The following is a 12,500-nucleotide window of genomic DNA, read 5'->3' as shown; positions in this document are numbered from 1 at the left end:
AGGCACATGCTGATGAGATGCACACTAAAGAGGATGCACACTAACGAGGATGTACCCTTAAGAGGATGCACACTAAAGAGGGATGTTTCCTTGAGGATTGGTACTTCATTACCCATTTACTGTTGTATTGTACTGCATATATAGTCTATGTGGTAGGGTTGTAGGTTTTATGGTTTGAGATGCTCTCTCAATTTGCATATCATAAACAGTACATATTTATATGTAGAGGTGAACCAGTATGTATGTGTATTTATGTGTGTATGTTTTTTTCCCCATCAAAAGTATATATTGATGTTGGTATACAGTGTGTGTGAGAGAGGGAGACAGTAAGAGAGAGAGAGAGAGAGAGAGAAAGAGAGAGAGAGAGAGAACGAGAGAATAGAGAAGAGAGAGAGAGTGTGTGTGTTACACACTGCTGCCTCGTCTTTTAGCTGTCAGCTCTGGCCCGCCTGCCTTCAGCCTGTCACTTTAATGCTCCGTCAAATCAATGCCACAGCATCTGCCTCCTGTTCTGCCCCTGCAGTGGGGTGTGTGTGTGTGTGTGTGTGTGTGTGTGTATGGGCGGGGGGGTGGGGGTGGGGGGCTGAGGTGGTGGATGCGAGGGAGGGGGGGGGGGGGGGGGGGGGGGTGGGGGATCTGTCCAGGGTAGTCAGGGTTTTTACGGCAGCATAAATCCTCCATGTTCTTTATGACACACCTCATGATGGCCCCTCCTGGAGGTGATGCACTCAGGCTGTGTCAGGGCCGGTCGAGGGGACTTTATGACAGGAGGCTGCTGCATCTGGAACTGCACCCACGGTCAAGGAGGGAGGAGAGGGGGGCAGAGGGGAGGTGTTATTGTTGTCGTTATAGTGCCAGAGAGGCTAAAGCTGTAGGGGGACTGAAGACAAAACACAGGCTCAGATGTATGTCTCTCACACACACACACACGCACGCACGCACACACACTGTACACAAAGATACGCCTAGGCACACCTGCAAACAATATACACATACCTGTGCATCTGTACGTGCACACACACACACACACACACACACACACACACACACATACAAAGACACTCCCATATATGCACTCCAACACACAAGAGCACACACATCTGTCACACATTCTCTCTCTTTTCTGCACACACAAACACACACACACACACAGTCATTGCTGCATGCTCCTTACTCTTCTTCAGTCGGCAAACAGATGATATACAACTCCTCTCTGGAAGAAACCATGCCCATCCAGATGATATACAACTCTTCTCTGGAAGAAACCATGCCCATCCAGATGATATACAACTCCTCTCTCTGGAAGAAACCATGCCCATACAGATGATATACAACTCCTCTCTCTGGAAGAAACCATGCCCATCCAGATGATATACAACTCGTCTCTGGAAGAAACCATGCCCATACAGATGATATACAACTCCTCTCTCTGGAAGAAACCATGCCCATACAGATGATATACAACTCCTCTCTCTGGAAGAAACCATGCCCATCCAGATGATATACAACTCCTCTCTCTGGAAGAAACCATGCCCATCCAGATGATATACAACTCGTCTCTCTGGAAGAAACCATGCCCATCCAGATGATATACAACTCCTCTCTCTGGAAGAAACCATGCCCATCCAGATGATATACAACTCCTCTCTCTGGAAGAAACCATGCCCATCCAGATGATATACAACTCGTCTCTCTGGAAGAAACCATGCCCATCCAGATGATATACAACTCGTCTCTCTGGAAGAAACCATGCCCATCCAGATGATATACAACTCCTCTCTGGAAGAAACCATGCCCATCCAGATGATATACAACTCTTCTCTGGAAGAAACCATGCCCATCCAGATGATATACAACTCCTCTCTCTGGAAGAAACCATGCCCATCCAGATGATATACAACTCCTCTCTGGAAGAAACCATGCCCATACAGATGATATACAACTCTTCTCTGGAAGAAACCATGCCCATCCAGATGATATACAACTCCTCTCTGGAAGAAACCATGCCCATACAGATGATATACAACTCCTCTCTCTGGAAGAAACCATGCCCATACAGATGATATACAACTCTTCTCTGGAAGAAACCATGCCCATCCAGATGATATACAACTCCTCTCTGGAAGAAACCATGCCCATCCAGATGATATACAACTCCTCTCTGGAAGAAACCATGCCCATACAGATGATATACAACTCCTCTCTCTGGAAGAAACCATGCCCATACAGATGATATACAACTCCTCTCTCTGGAAGAAACCATGCCCATACAGATGATATACAACTCCTCTCTCTGGAAGAAACCATGCCCATACAGATGATATACAACTCCTCTCTCTGGAAGAAACCATGCCCATACAGATGATATACAACTCTTCTCTGGAAGAAACCATGCCCATCCAGATGATATACAACTCCTCTCTCTGGAAGAAACCATGCCCATACAGATGATATACAACTCGTCTCTGGAAGAAACCATGCCCATCCAGATGATATACAACTCCTCTCTGGAAGAAACCATTCCCATACAGATGATATACAACTCGTCTCTGGAAGAAACCATGCCCATCCAGATGATATACAACTCGTCTCTGGAAGAAACCATGCCCATCCAGATGATATACAACTCGTCTCTGGAAGAAACCATGCCCATACAGATGATATACAACTCCTCTCTGGAAGAAACCATGCCCATCCAGATGATATACAACTCCTCTCTCTGGAAGAAACCATGCCCATCCAGATGATATACAACTCCTCTCTGGAAGAAACCATGCCCATCCAGATGATATACAACTCCTCTCTCTGGAAGAAACCATGCCCATCCAGATGATATACAACTCGTCTCTGGAAGAAACCATGCCCATCCAGATGATATACAACTCCTCTCTCTGGAAGAAACCATGCCCATCCAGATGATATACAACTCCTCTCTCTGGAAGAAACCATGCCCATCCAGATGATATACAACTCCTCTCTGGAAGAGGAAATTACAGACTGTCTTTATGGGCCACGCAGTGCACATCTGTGATCACGCTGAGCAGCCCTGCTCTTCATGGGAAACATGCAGGGGCACATACAGTACATACTCTTTATCTTATCCTCATACATACTCTTTATCTTATCCTCATACATACTCTTTAACCGCATACATACTCTTTATCTTATCCGCATACATACTCTTTATCTTATCCTCATACATACTCTTTAACCGCATACATACTCTTTATCTTATCCGCATACATACTCTTTATCTTATCCTCATACATACTCTTTAACCGCATACATACTCTTTATCCTCATACGTACATACTCTTTATCCGCATACATACTCTTTATCCGCATACATACTCTTTATCTTATCCTCATACATACTCTTTAACCGCATACATACTCTTTATCTTATCCTCATACATACTCTTTATCTTATCCGCATACATACTCTTTATCCTCTTACATACTCTTTATCAGCATACATACTCTTTAACCGCATACATACTCTTTATCTTATCCTCATACATACTCTTCATCTTATCCGCATACATACTCTTTATCCTCATACTTACATACTCTTTATCCTCATTCATACTCTTTATCCGCATACATACTCTTTATCCTCTTACATACTCTTTATCAGCATACATACTCTTTATCAGCATACATACTCTTTATCCGCATACATACTCTTTATCTGCATACATACTCTTTATCCTCATACATACTCTTTAACCGCATACATGCTCTTTATCTTATCCTCATTCATACTCTTTATCCGCATACATACTCTTTATCCTCATACATGCTCTTTCTCCTCATACACACTCTTTATCCGCATACATACTCTTTATCCGCATACATACTCTTTATCTTATCCTCATACATACTCTTTATCCGCATACATACTCTTTATCTTATCCTCATACATACTCTTTAACCGCATACATGCTCTTTATCTTATCCTCATTCATACTCTTTATCCGCATACATACTCTTTATCCTCATACATACTCTTTATCCGCATACATACTCTTTATCCGCATACATACTCTTTATCTGCATACATATTCTTTCTTGTCATACATGCCCTTTATCCGCATACATACTCTTTATCCGCATACATGCTCTTTCTCCTCATACATACTCTTTATCCGCATACATACTCTTTATCTGCATACATACTCTTTATCCGCAGCCCATCCAGCAGGCTGCTGATCTCCCTTACGGCACCATCACTCAGGCACGCAGACACACCGGCTCCTCACCGCGCCTTCCAGCGGTTAGCGGAACCTGCAGGCAACCCCACCACACAGACTAGGTGGAAAGTGCAACAACATGTTGTGGGAAGGGAGGAGAGAGGGGGGGGAGAGGGGGGAGAGAGAGAGATTAAGAAAAGAGAGGGTTGGGGAGGAGAGAGAGAGAGGGAAAGAAAGAGAAAGAAAGAGAGAGAGAGGGAGGGAAAGAAAGAGAGTGTGTGTTTTGATAGTGCTTGGAAAGAAAGCATAAAAAAGGGAAGGAAGACGGAGCATAAAGTGAGAGATAAATCCCCTTCCCCCTTTGGACTGCTCTGGCTTACCGAGCAGGTTTCTGAATAAAGCAGACAATCGTGTTCCCTCAGAACTTTATCTATTCTCCTCTTGCCATCATTTCCTGTCCCGCTGTTGACAAGCAAACAAACAGAAGGTCCCCCCCCCCCTCTGTACCCTGTTCTGGCTTTGACAGCGTCGCCTCCTCCGTGCGTTCCCAGTGGACTGTGTCAGACACTAACGCACGTCAACAACAAGGAGACATTTTCAAACAAGCCATGCTCGAGCGATCAACGAGAAGAGCACTCGCTCACAGCAACCCGCTTTCTCCCGAGGAGCGCTCCTCTCTTAGCACGGCCATTCGTGTCGTGGCCTCTCCTTCACATCAGGGCCGTGATCTAGCCGGCAGCCCTTTCTCCTGCTGAGTGGCGGGTGTCAGTGGTTTCCGGGGAAACTATCAGAAATCAGCCTTGTCAAAAGCGCTAGGCTAGTCTTTTATTGCCTCGTGTCTTGTAGCTGCTGTTCATCGTCAGGCAGAGAGTCACGCGTGTTGGCGTGTGTTTGAGGATCACACACATCATTTATGCTCTCAGGGAATTGTTGACAGTCCGCCAATGTTGCCTTATTTATTTACACGTCTTTAATTTGTTTGTTTATTTGTGACTTTGCTTTGTACCTGTGGGCATGTTGTCTGATGTGCGCAGGCCTTAAAGGGACTCTAACAAGAGCCCCGCGTGTTTATTTTTGTGTTGGAAGCCAACCATCAAGTTGAGATTTCAGGGGGGCACGGGGTAGTTCCAAATGGGTTGCATGTGGTAGTGGGTGCATCTCCCCTCCTTTGCCCACTTAAAGTAAACCTAACCAGCTGTACACTTCAAATGCCTTTGTCTTGCCTTCAGACGAGAGCAGGTTGTGTGGAAACACTGTTATTGAATTTTGAGGGGGGGGGGGGGGTTTGCCGTTGGAAATTGTTTATGTGTGTACAGCCAGCTGTATGAACAGTGGGACATCATCAGCCGTTCCAGACACTGATGCACTGGTGCAGATGAACGAGCACACAGATCGCCACAGATAGAAGCAGAGGAGAAGTCTGAAGTAGAAACCGTTTAAAGCACTTAACAGCAGACTTAATCACAGCAGATCACTTAGACGCCGCCATGCTAAAGGTGGCACTGCCAACCTGGCGGGGTGTGGATTCCCAGGGCGACCTGCGCATGTTCATATAAATGTACACTGACTGTGTATGGAAAGCATCTGCTATTTCAATAAATGTAACATAATGTGTATGTAAATGTGTGTGTGTGTGTGTGTGTGTGTGTGTGTGTGTGTGTGTGTGTGTGTGTGTGTGTGTGTGTGTGTGTGTGTGTGTGTGTGTGTGTGTGTGTGTATGTATGTAAATGTAACCCATGAAGCTTGACTGGAGACAGACAGGACTGACACACTGGCTTTGCTCTCTGTCTCCCCCCCCCCCCCCCCCCCCCCTCTTCCCTCCCTTCTCCCTCCCCTCCCCCGGTGGCTCTGCAGCAGCTGAACCATCCCAACGTGATCAAGTACCTGGACTCGTTCATCGAGGACAACGAGCTCAACATCGTGCTGGAGCTGGCTGACGCCGGCGACCTTTCGCAGATGATTAAGGTCAGCGGGTCCCGCGGGCATCTTGACTGCCGGGGGAGAGGCAGGGCTGGGAGCAGGCGCCGGGTCGTGGGCTGTCGGGCTGTGACAGACAGGGTCTGCGTGTGTGGATGTGTGTGTGTTCACGTGAGAGTGTGTGTAAGTGTGTGAGTGTCTTGAGTGAATGTGTGTGTGGTGGGGCTGTGTGTGTGTGTGTGTGTCGGGGGGGGCTGTGTGTGTGTGTGTGTGTGTGTGTGTGTGTGCGTGTGTGTGTGTGTGTGTGTGTGTGTGTGTGTGTGTGTGTGTGTGTGTGTGTGTGTGTGTGTGTGTGTGTGTGTGTGTGTGTGTGTGTGTGTGTGTGTGTGTGTGTGTGTTGAAGGGGTACAGGTGCTGTCCCTCCCTCTGGGCTGATGAGGTGTGATAGGGAGTGTGTATGTGTGCGGGTAGCAGGGGGGTTGAGGAGGGCCTAGGTGTGTGTGTGTGTGTGTGTGTGTGTGTGTGTGTGTGTGTGGATGGGGGGGTTCAGGAGGGCCTGGGTCCATCTGATAAGTGCCACAGAGCTGTCACAGCCCCTGGCACTCTCCTCTCCTTTTCTCCTCCTCTCCTTTTCTCCTCCTCTCATCTCTTCTCTTCCTCCACTCTCTCATCTCTCTTCTGTCATTCCTTCTCCCTGTTTCCTTGTCCGCACCTGTCAACCTCACCCTCATACAAAAAATTAGGAGATGGGAGATGGAAAGCTTGAAAAGTTTGGTAATCCCCTCACTATCTATCTAGTGGAGAAGTCTAATTGTAAAGGATGCTAGTGTTACACCAAAGGCAGATATTTGGCTAGAGCCGTCACTTATATTGCATAGGATGTTTATTTGTTCACGAAGCAACAGATTCACAATTTTCACAGAGCATAAAGACAGAAGTTAAGCGTTAGTCAATAATCGCTTTCCTTGAAGATGAAGTATAAATAAAGCCCAGGTCCTCCTCCAAGCAGCGAGCCAGGCAACACACTGCCACTAAAATCTAGAAGAGTGATTAAATCTTAAACCCAAGCGCCCTCATGCATTCCTTGTGAGCTTCGATAAAAGGGACATTTATTTCACTTAAACAACAGCCATTCCTTCGTATGTGGAGCTATGAAATGTCCTAGAAACATCTTCAGTTTTGAAATAACAGCATGTGTAAGCAAAGGACTCTTTAAAACTCAGATAAAATCGCTAGGCATAAATCTCGATTGATTTTCCCCAAATGGTCAGAGAATGTTTAAAGAAGAAACAAAAACATACTTAATGATAGAGACTTCCACTCAGCACTTGGTCTGGTACCTTATTCCACTCTAGTACCCTATTCCACTCTAGTACCCTATGCCCCTCTAGTACCCTATGCCCCTCTAGTACCCTATGCCCCTCTAGTACCCTATTCCCCTCTAGTACCCTATTCCACTCTAGTAACCTATTCCACTCTGATACCCTATGCCCCTCTAGTACCCTATTCCCCTCTAGTACCCTATTCCACTCTAGTAACCTATTCCACTCTGATACCCTATTCCACTCTAGTACCCTATTCCCCTCTAGTACCCTATTCCACTCTGGTACCCTATTCCACTCTGATACCCTATTCCACTCTAGTACGCTATTCCACTCTGGTACCCTATTCCACTCTGGTACCCTATTCCATTCTAATACCCTATTCCACTCTGGTACCCTATTCCACTCTGGTACCCTATTCCACTCTGATACCCTATTCCACTCTAGTACGCTATTCCACTCTGGTACCCTATTCCACTCTGGTACCCTATTCCACTCTGATACCCTATTCCACTCTAGTACGCTATTCCACTCTGGTACCCTATTCCACTCTGGTACCCTATTTCATTCTAGTACCCTATTTCACTCTAGTACGCTATTCCACTCTGGTACCCTATTCCACTCTGGTACCCTATTCCACTCTGGTACCCTATTTCACTCTAGTACCCTATTTCACTCTAGTAGGCTATTCCACTCTAGTACCCTATTCCACTCTGGTACCCTATTCCACTCTGGTACCCTATTTCACTCTAGTACCCTATTCCACTCTGGTACCCTATTCCACTCTGGTACCCTATTCCACTCTGGTACCCTATTTCACTCTAGTACGCTATTCCCCTCTAGTACCCTATTCCACTCTTCCACTCTTCTATTCCACTCTGGTACAGTATTCCAGTGATGCGTCACTCTGGTGAGATCAGGTAGTAGGAGCAGAAACTAGGAGCTCAGGCTCCCACAAAACCCCACAAACACGTCCTGTGTCCTCTGAGTGCTCTTTGTGCTGCACATCCTAGTCCTGTCCATGTTGTCATGGCCTTCCCCATCCTCTTCCTCTCTGCTCTCTTCTCATTCATCCTCCTCTTCGCCCCGGTCAGTCGTCAACTGGCTTTATGTATTGTTCTCGTGCAGCTGCCATCCATCATCTGCTTCCTCTCTCGTCGTTTCGCCCGTTACATTTCCTAAAAGTCACGTTTTGTCTGTTGCTTGACTTTTGTCTTTCATAAAGGTTAACAATATCTGCACAGCGAAAGATCAAGTTTGATAGAATAAGTGAAGATAGGGGGGAAAAGACCAAGTACCCACACACTTCATGTTTTAACGTTGTGTGTTAACCCCCTCGGGGTGTGAGTCGGACATGCCATAAAGACGGAGCGTGAAGTAAGTGAGAATTACGTCACGTCTTTCGCCCGCTGTTTGTTTGCCACACGCCTCAAGTTCGGAGGGAATTTGAATAAAGTTAGCTCCTTAGCCTCCTCCACTCATTTTTGCAAGCCACAGTCAGAAGCATTCTTCAGACCCAGGGGGCACAAAATTGGATTAAAATAAATAAAACAAAGCAAAAAAAACAAGAGAATGAAGAGGCAAAAAATAGAAGAAAGAGAAATAATAATAAGAATGCAAACATTTGTTGTTTTGGGGCATTTGTCTAAGTTTCACCCCGTTAATTAGCCATGTTTGGTTTAATTAGGAGCCTCCTCCCCCTGGGGAGTGTCAGAGCTCGTCAGAAGCCCCTCGTTAATGGCCCCTAATTAGAGCCCCAAACGGGCGTGGAGATACAAACACACACACACACACACACACACACACACACACACACACACACACACACACACACACAGGGTTAAATGTTAATGTGCAGAGGAGTTATTCCTTTTATGATGGCAATGATTTGGGCGGTGGCTGTCGATTTGACATTTGACATGAATGTCTCTGAGTGTGTGTGTGTGTGTGTGTGTGTGTGTGTGTGTGTGTGTGTGTGCTAGCGTGTGTGTGTGTGTTTGTGTGTGCCTGTGTGTGTGTGTGTGTGTGTGTGTTTTCATTACTGTGGGTGTCCGTATATGAGTAAGGGCGTGTGAGTTTGTGGTGATGTTTACGCACGTACCTACATCTTTGTTGACGATGTGAAGGTGTGTTCCTACGTTCTTGTTTACATGCCTGTGTGTCTTTGAGCATGTGTGTGTGTGTGTGTGTGTGTGTGTGTTTGTATATTTCACCATCTTCACGGCCCTCTCCCTGTCTCCCGTCCTGCAGTACTTTAAGAAGAAGCGGCGGCTCATCCCGGAGAGAACAATCTGGAAGTATTTCGTCCAGCTGTGCAGCGCCCTGGAACACATGCACTCCCGCAGAGTCATGCACAGGGGTACGTATCCACCTCTCCTCCTCTGCTCCCTCTCTCTCTACTACACCTCTCCTCCTGTCCTCCTCTTCTCCTCTCCTCTGCTCCCTCTTTCTCTCACCTACACCTCTCCAACTCTCCTTCTCTGCTCCCTCTCTCTCTCTCCTCCTCACAGGGGTACGTCTCCACCTCTCCTCCTGTCCTCCCTCTCTCTCTCAACTACACCTCTCCTCCTCTCCTCCCTCTCTCTCTCACCTACACCTCTCCACCTCTCCTCCTCTGCTCCCTCTCTCTCTCAACTACACCTCTCCTCCTCTCCTCCCTCTCTCTCTCACCTACACCTCTCCACCTCTCCTCCTCTGCTCCCTCTCTCTCTCACCTCCTCACGGGGTATGTCTCCACCTCTCCTCCTCTCCTACTCTGCTCCCTCTCTCACCTCCTCTCTGGCTCTGCTCCCTCTCTCTCTCTCCTCCTCACGGGGGTACGTATCCACCTCTCCTCCTCTCCACCTCTCCTCCTCTCACCTCTTCCTCTTCCTCTTACCTCAGTCACTCATCTCCTCTCCTCCTCTGCCCCCTCTCTCTCTCCTCCTCCTCTCCTCCTCTGTTCCCTCTCTCTCACCCCCTCCTCTCCTCCTCTCCACCTCTCCTCCTCTCACCTCCTCCTCTTCCTCTTACCTCAGTCACTCGTTTCTCCTCTCCTACTCTGCTCCCTCTCTCTCTTACCCCCTCCTCTCCTCCTCTGCTACCTCTCTCTCTCACCCCCTCCTCTCCTCCTCTGCTCCCTCTCTCTCACGTCCTCCTCTCCTCCTCTCCTCCCTCTCTCTCTCACCTCCTCCTCTCCTCCTCTCCTCCCTCTCTCTCTCACCCCCTCCTCTCCTCCTCTGCTCCCTCTCTCTCACCTCCTCCTCTTCCTCTTACCTCAGTCACTTGTTTCTCCTGGTCCTATCTCTCAGAGCAGTTAGGCCACATTGCTTCCCCTCCTCCATGAGTTTTTTTTTTTTTTTTTTTTCTCCCACCACCAACCCCCCCCCCCCCCCCCCCCCCCCCCCTCTAAGGAGGACTTCTTTATTTACTTCTTTATGTAGTCTTTTCTTTTCCTTTCACGCTTAAGGACAGTACACCAGAATGAAAAGGGTAATACTGTATATCACATTATTAAACATAAAATAATATAATAATACATTAAATTATATATATAAATAAAGAACAAAATATATACAAATAAAAAAAAAAAATAAAGGCCTCCATAGATCCCCTCCCAAAACCCTCCCTCAACCACCCCAAGGGAAGGAAAAGTACCTATTTACTTCTAACGTTTGTTTTGGTTAAATATTTATTCATTCCATCCTTCTAATTATTTAACCTACCCCATCTGTCTGCATACTTTAACTCATTGGTTTCATGTGCCATTAAACATTCAATTTTACAGTATAGTTTGACCTGGTTTTTAAATCTCACTAAACAGTTTATGTTATTGATATTTGACTTAATAATGAAAGATTTTCCAAGGAGAGTTATTATGTTTTGCAGTGAATCAGCTGTTTCTGACAGACTGCCAAACAATACAGAAAACAAATCACATTTCCAAGTGATTCCGCCAGCCCTTAGCCATTTCCCAACTTTTAACCACAGATGAGCAGTTTTGACGCAGTACCAGAAAAGATGTTCTGTTGTCTCCTCTTCCTCTTGACAGAGGCGACATTTTGGTGTTGCTTCTTTTCCCCATATATATAACATTCTATTTGTTTCTATAAATTTAAATATCATTTTGTATTGAAAATATCTCAGTTTAACATCGATTGTTGTTTTATAAATGTTTAGAAATACTTGTTTCCATGGTATGGGAACATCAATAATGTTTCCCCAGCTCGTGAGAATTTTGTATGGTATTTCCACCAACTTTTTTGTTTTCAAATAAAAATTATACATGTCTTTGTTAAGTTTCACTCTTGTGAGCCATTTAGGCATTCTCATGTGAGGTCTACACACTAAATATGATCCGGCTGCCGTCTGCATGCCTTTTTTCCATGTCTGGGGCAGGGATCCAATTAGTTGATTATATTGATGTACTGTGCAGACTTCACCAAATGTTTGTTTTATTTGAGTGTATGCCATAAATTTCCCTTCCTTTACAATGTCTTTAACAAATATGAGTCCTTTATCAAACATTGCTTTAAAAAAAAAAAAAATGAGTTAGTACTTCTAATAGTGGACTCTTTTCACCTTCCCTTCTGTGGATGTGGGAGTGTGTGTGTTTCTGCGAGACCTTGTAGCCGATTTTATCATTTCTCCTCTACTTCAGCTATTCCTCCTGCCTCTTTTTGTGCTGATATTAACACATTTTCCACTAAACGTTCTACATTTTTCTACTAATTCAGACTCCATGATCCAAGGACACTTGCTGAAGCCTGCTTTGAAGGCATTTAACCCCATTTCATCAGTACATTTACTCATGAGTCTACTTGAGTCTTCAGTCCCTTACACCACTGCCGTGTGTGTGTCTAACTGAAGGACAGGTTCTAGTCTCTTAACGGGCTTGATTAGGTCCGACATGAAAGCCTGCTGTGCTGAGGCAGTGGAAGGCGTGTTGAGTATTTCTCTGCGCGACCTTAGCGGCCATAAAAACATTATGGGTTTGGGTAATGACAGGAAGGCGTAGAGGCTGGAGGAAGTGCAAGCGCGAGACCTCCAAGCGCAGACCACAAAGGCGTTTTTTTGTTCAACTCTTTTC

The 12,500-nt window shown here is 45.9% G+C and overlaps 1 protein-coding gene across 1 annotated transcript in view; it reads left to right on the top strand.

Moving 5' to 3' along the window:
* nek6 (NIMA-related kinase 6) overlaps nucleotides 1-12,500 on the top strand; it is a 60,903-nt gene that overhangs the window by 31,364 nt on the left and 17,039 nt on the right. The window contains exons 5-6 of the mRNA XM_080842938.1: nucleotides 6,048-6,158; nucleotides 9,683-9,791. Coding sequence (XP_080699064.1) covers nucleotides 6,048-6,158; nucleotides 9,683-9,791 — 220 coding nt within the window. The remainder of the gene's footprint in view (nucleotides 1-6,047; nucleotides 6,159-9,682; nucleotides 9,792-12,500) is intronic.

This window comes from Sprattus sprattus (genome assembly GCF_963457725.1).
Source record: "Sprattus sprattus genome assembly, chromosome: 7".
Taxonomy (NCBI): domain Eukaryota; kingdom Metazoa; phylum Chordata; class Actinopteri; order Clupeiformes; family Clupeidae; genus Sprattus; species Sprattus sprattus.
This window is presented reverse-complemented; position numbering and strand designations above follow the sequence as displayed.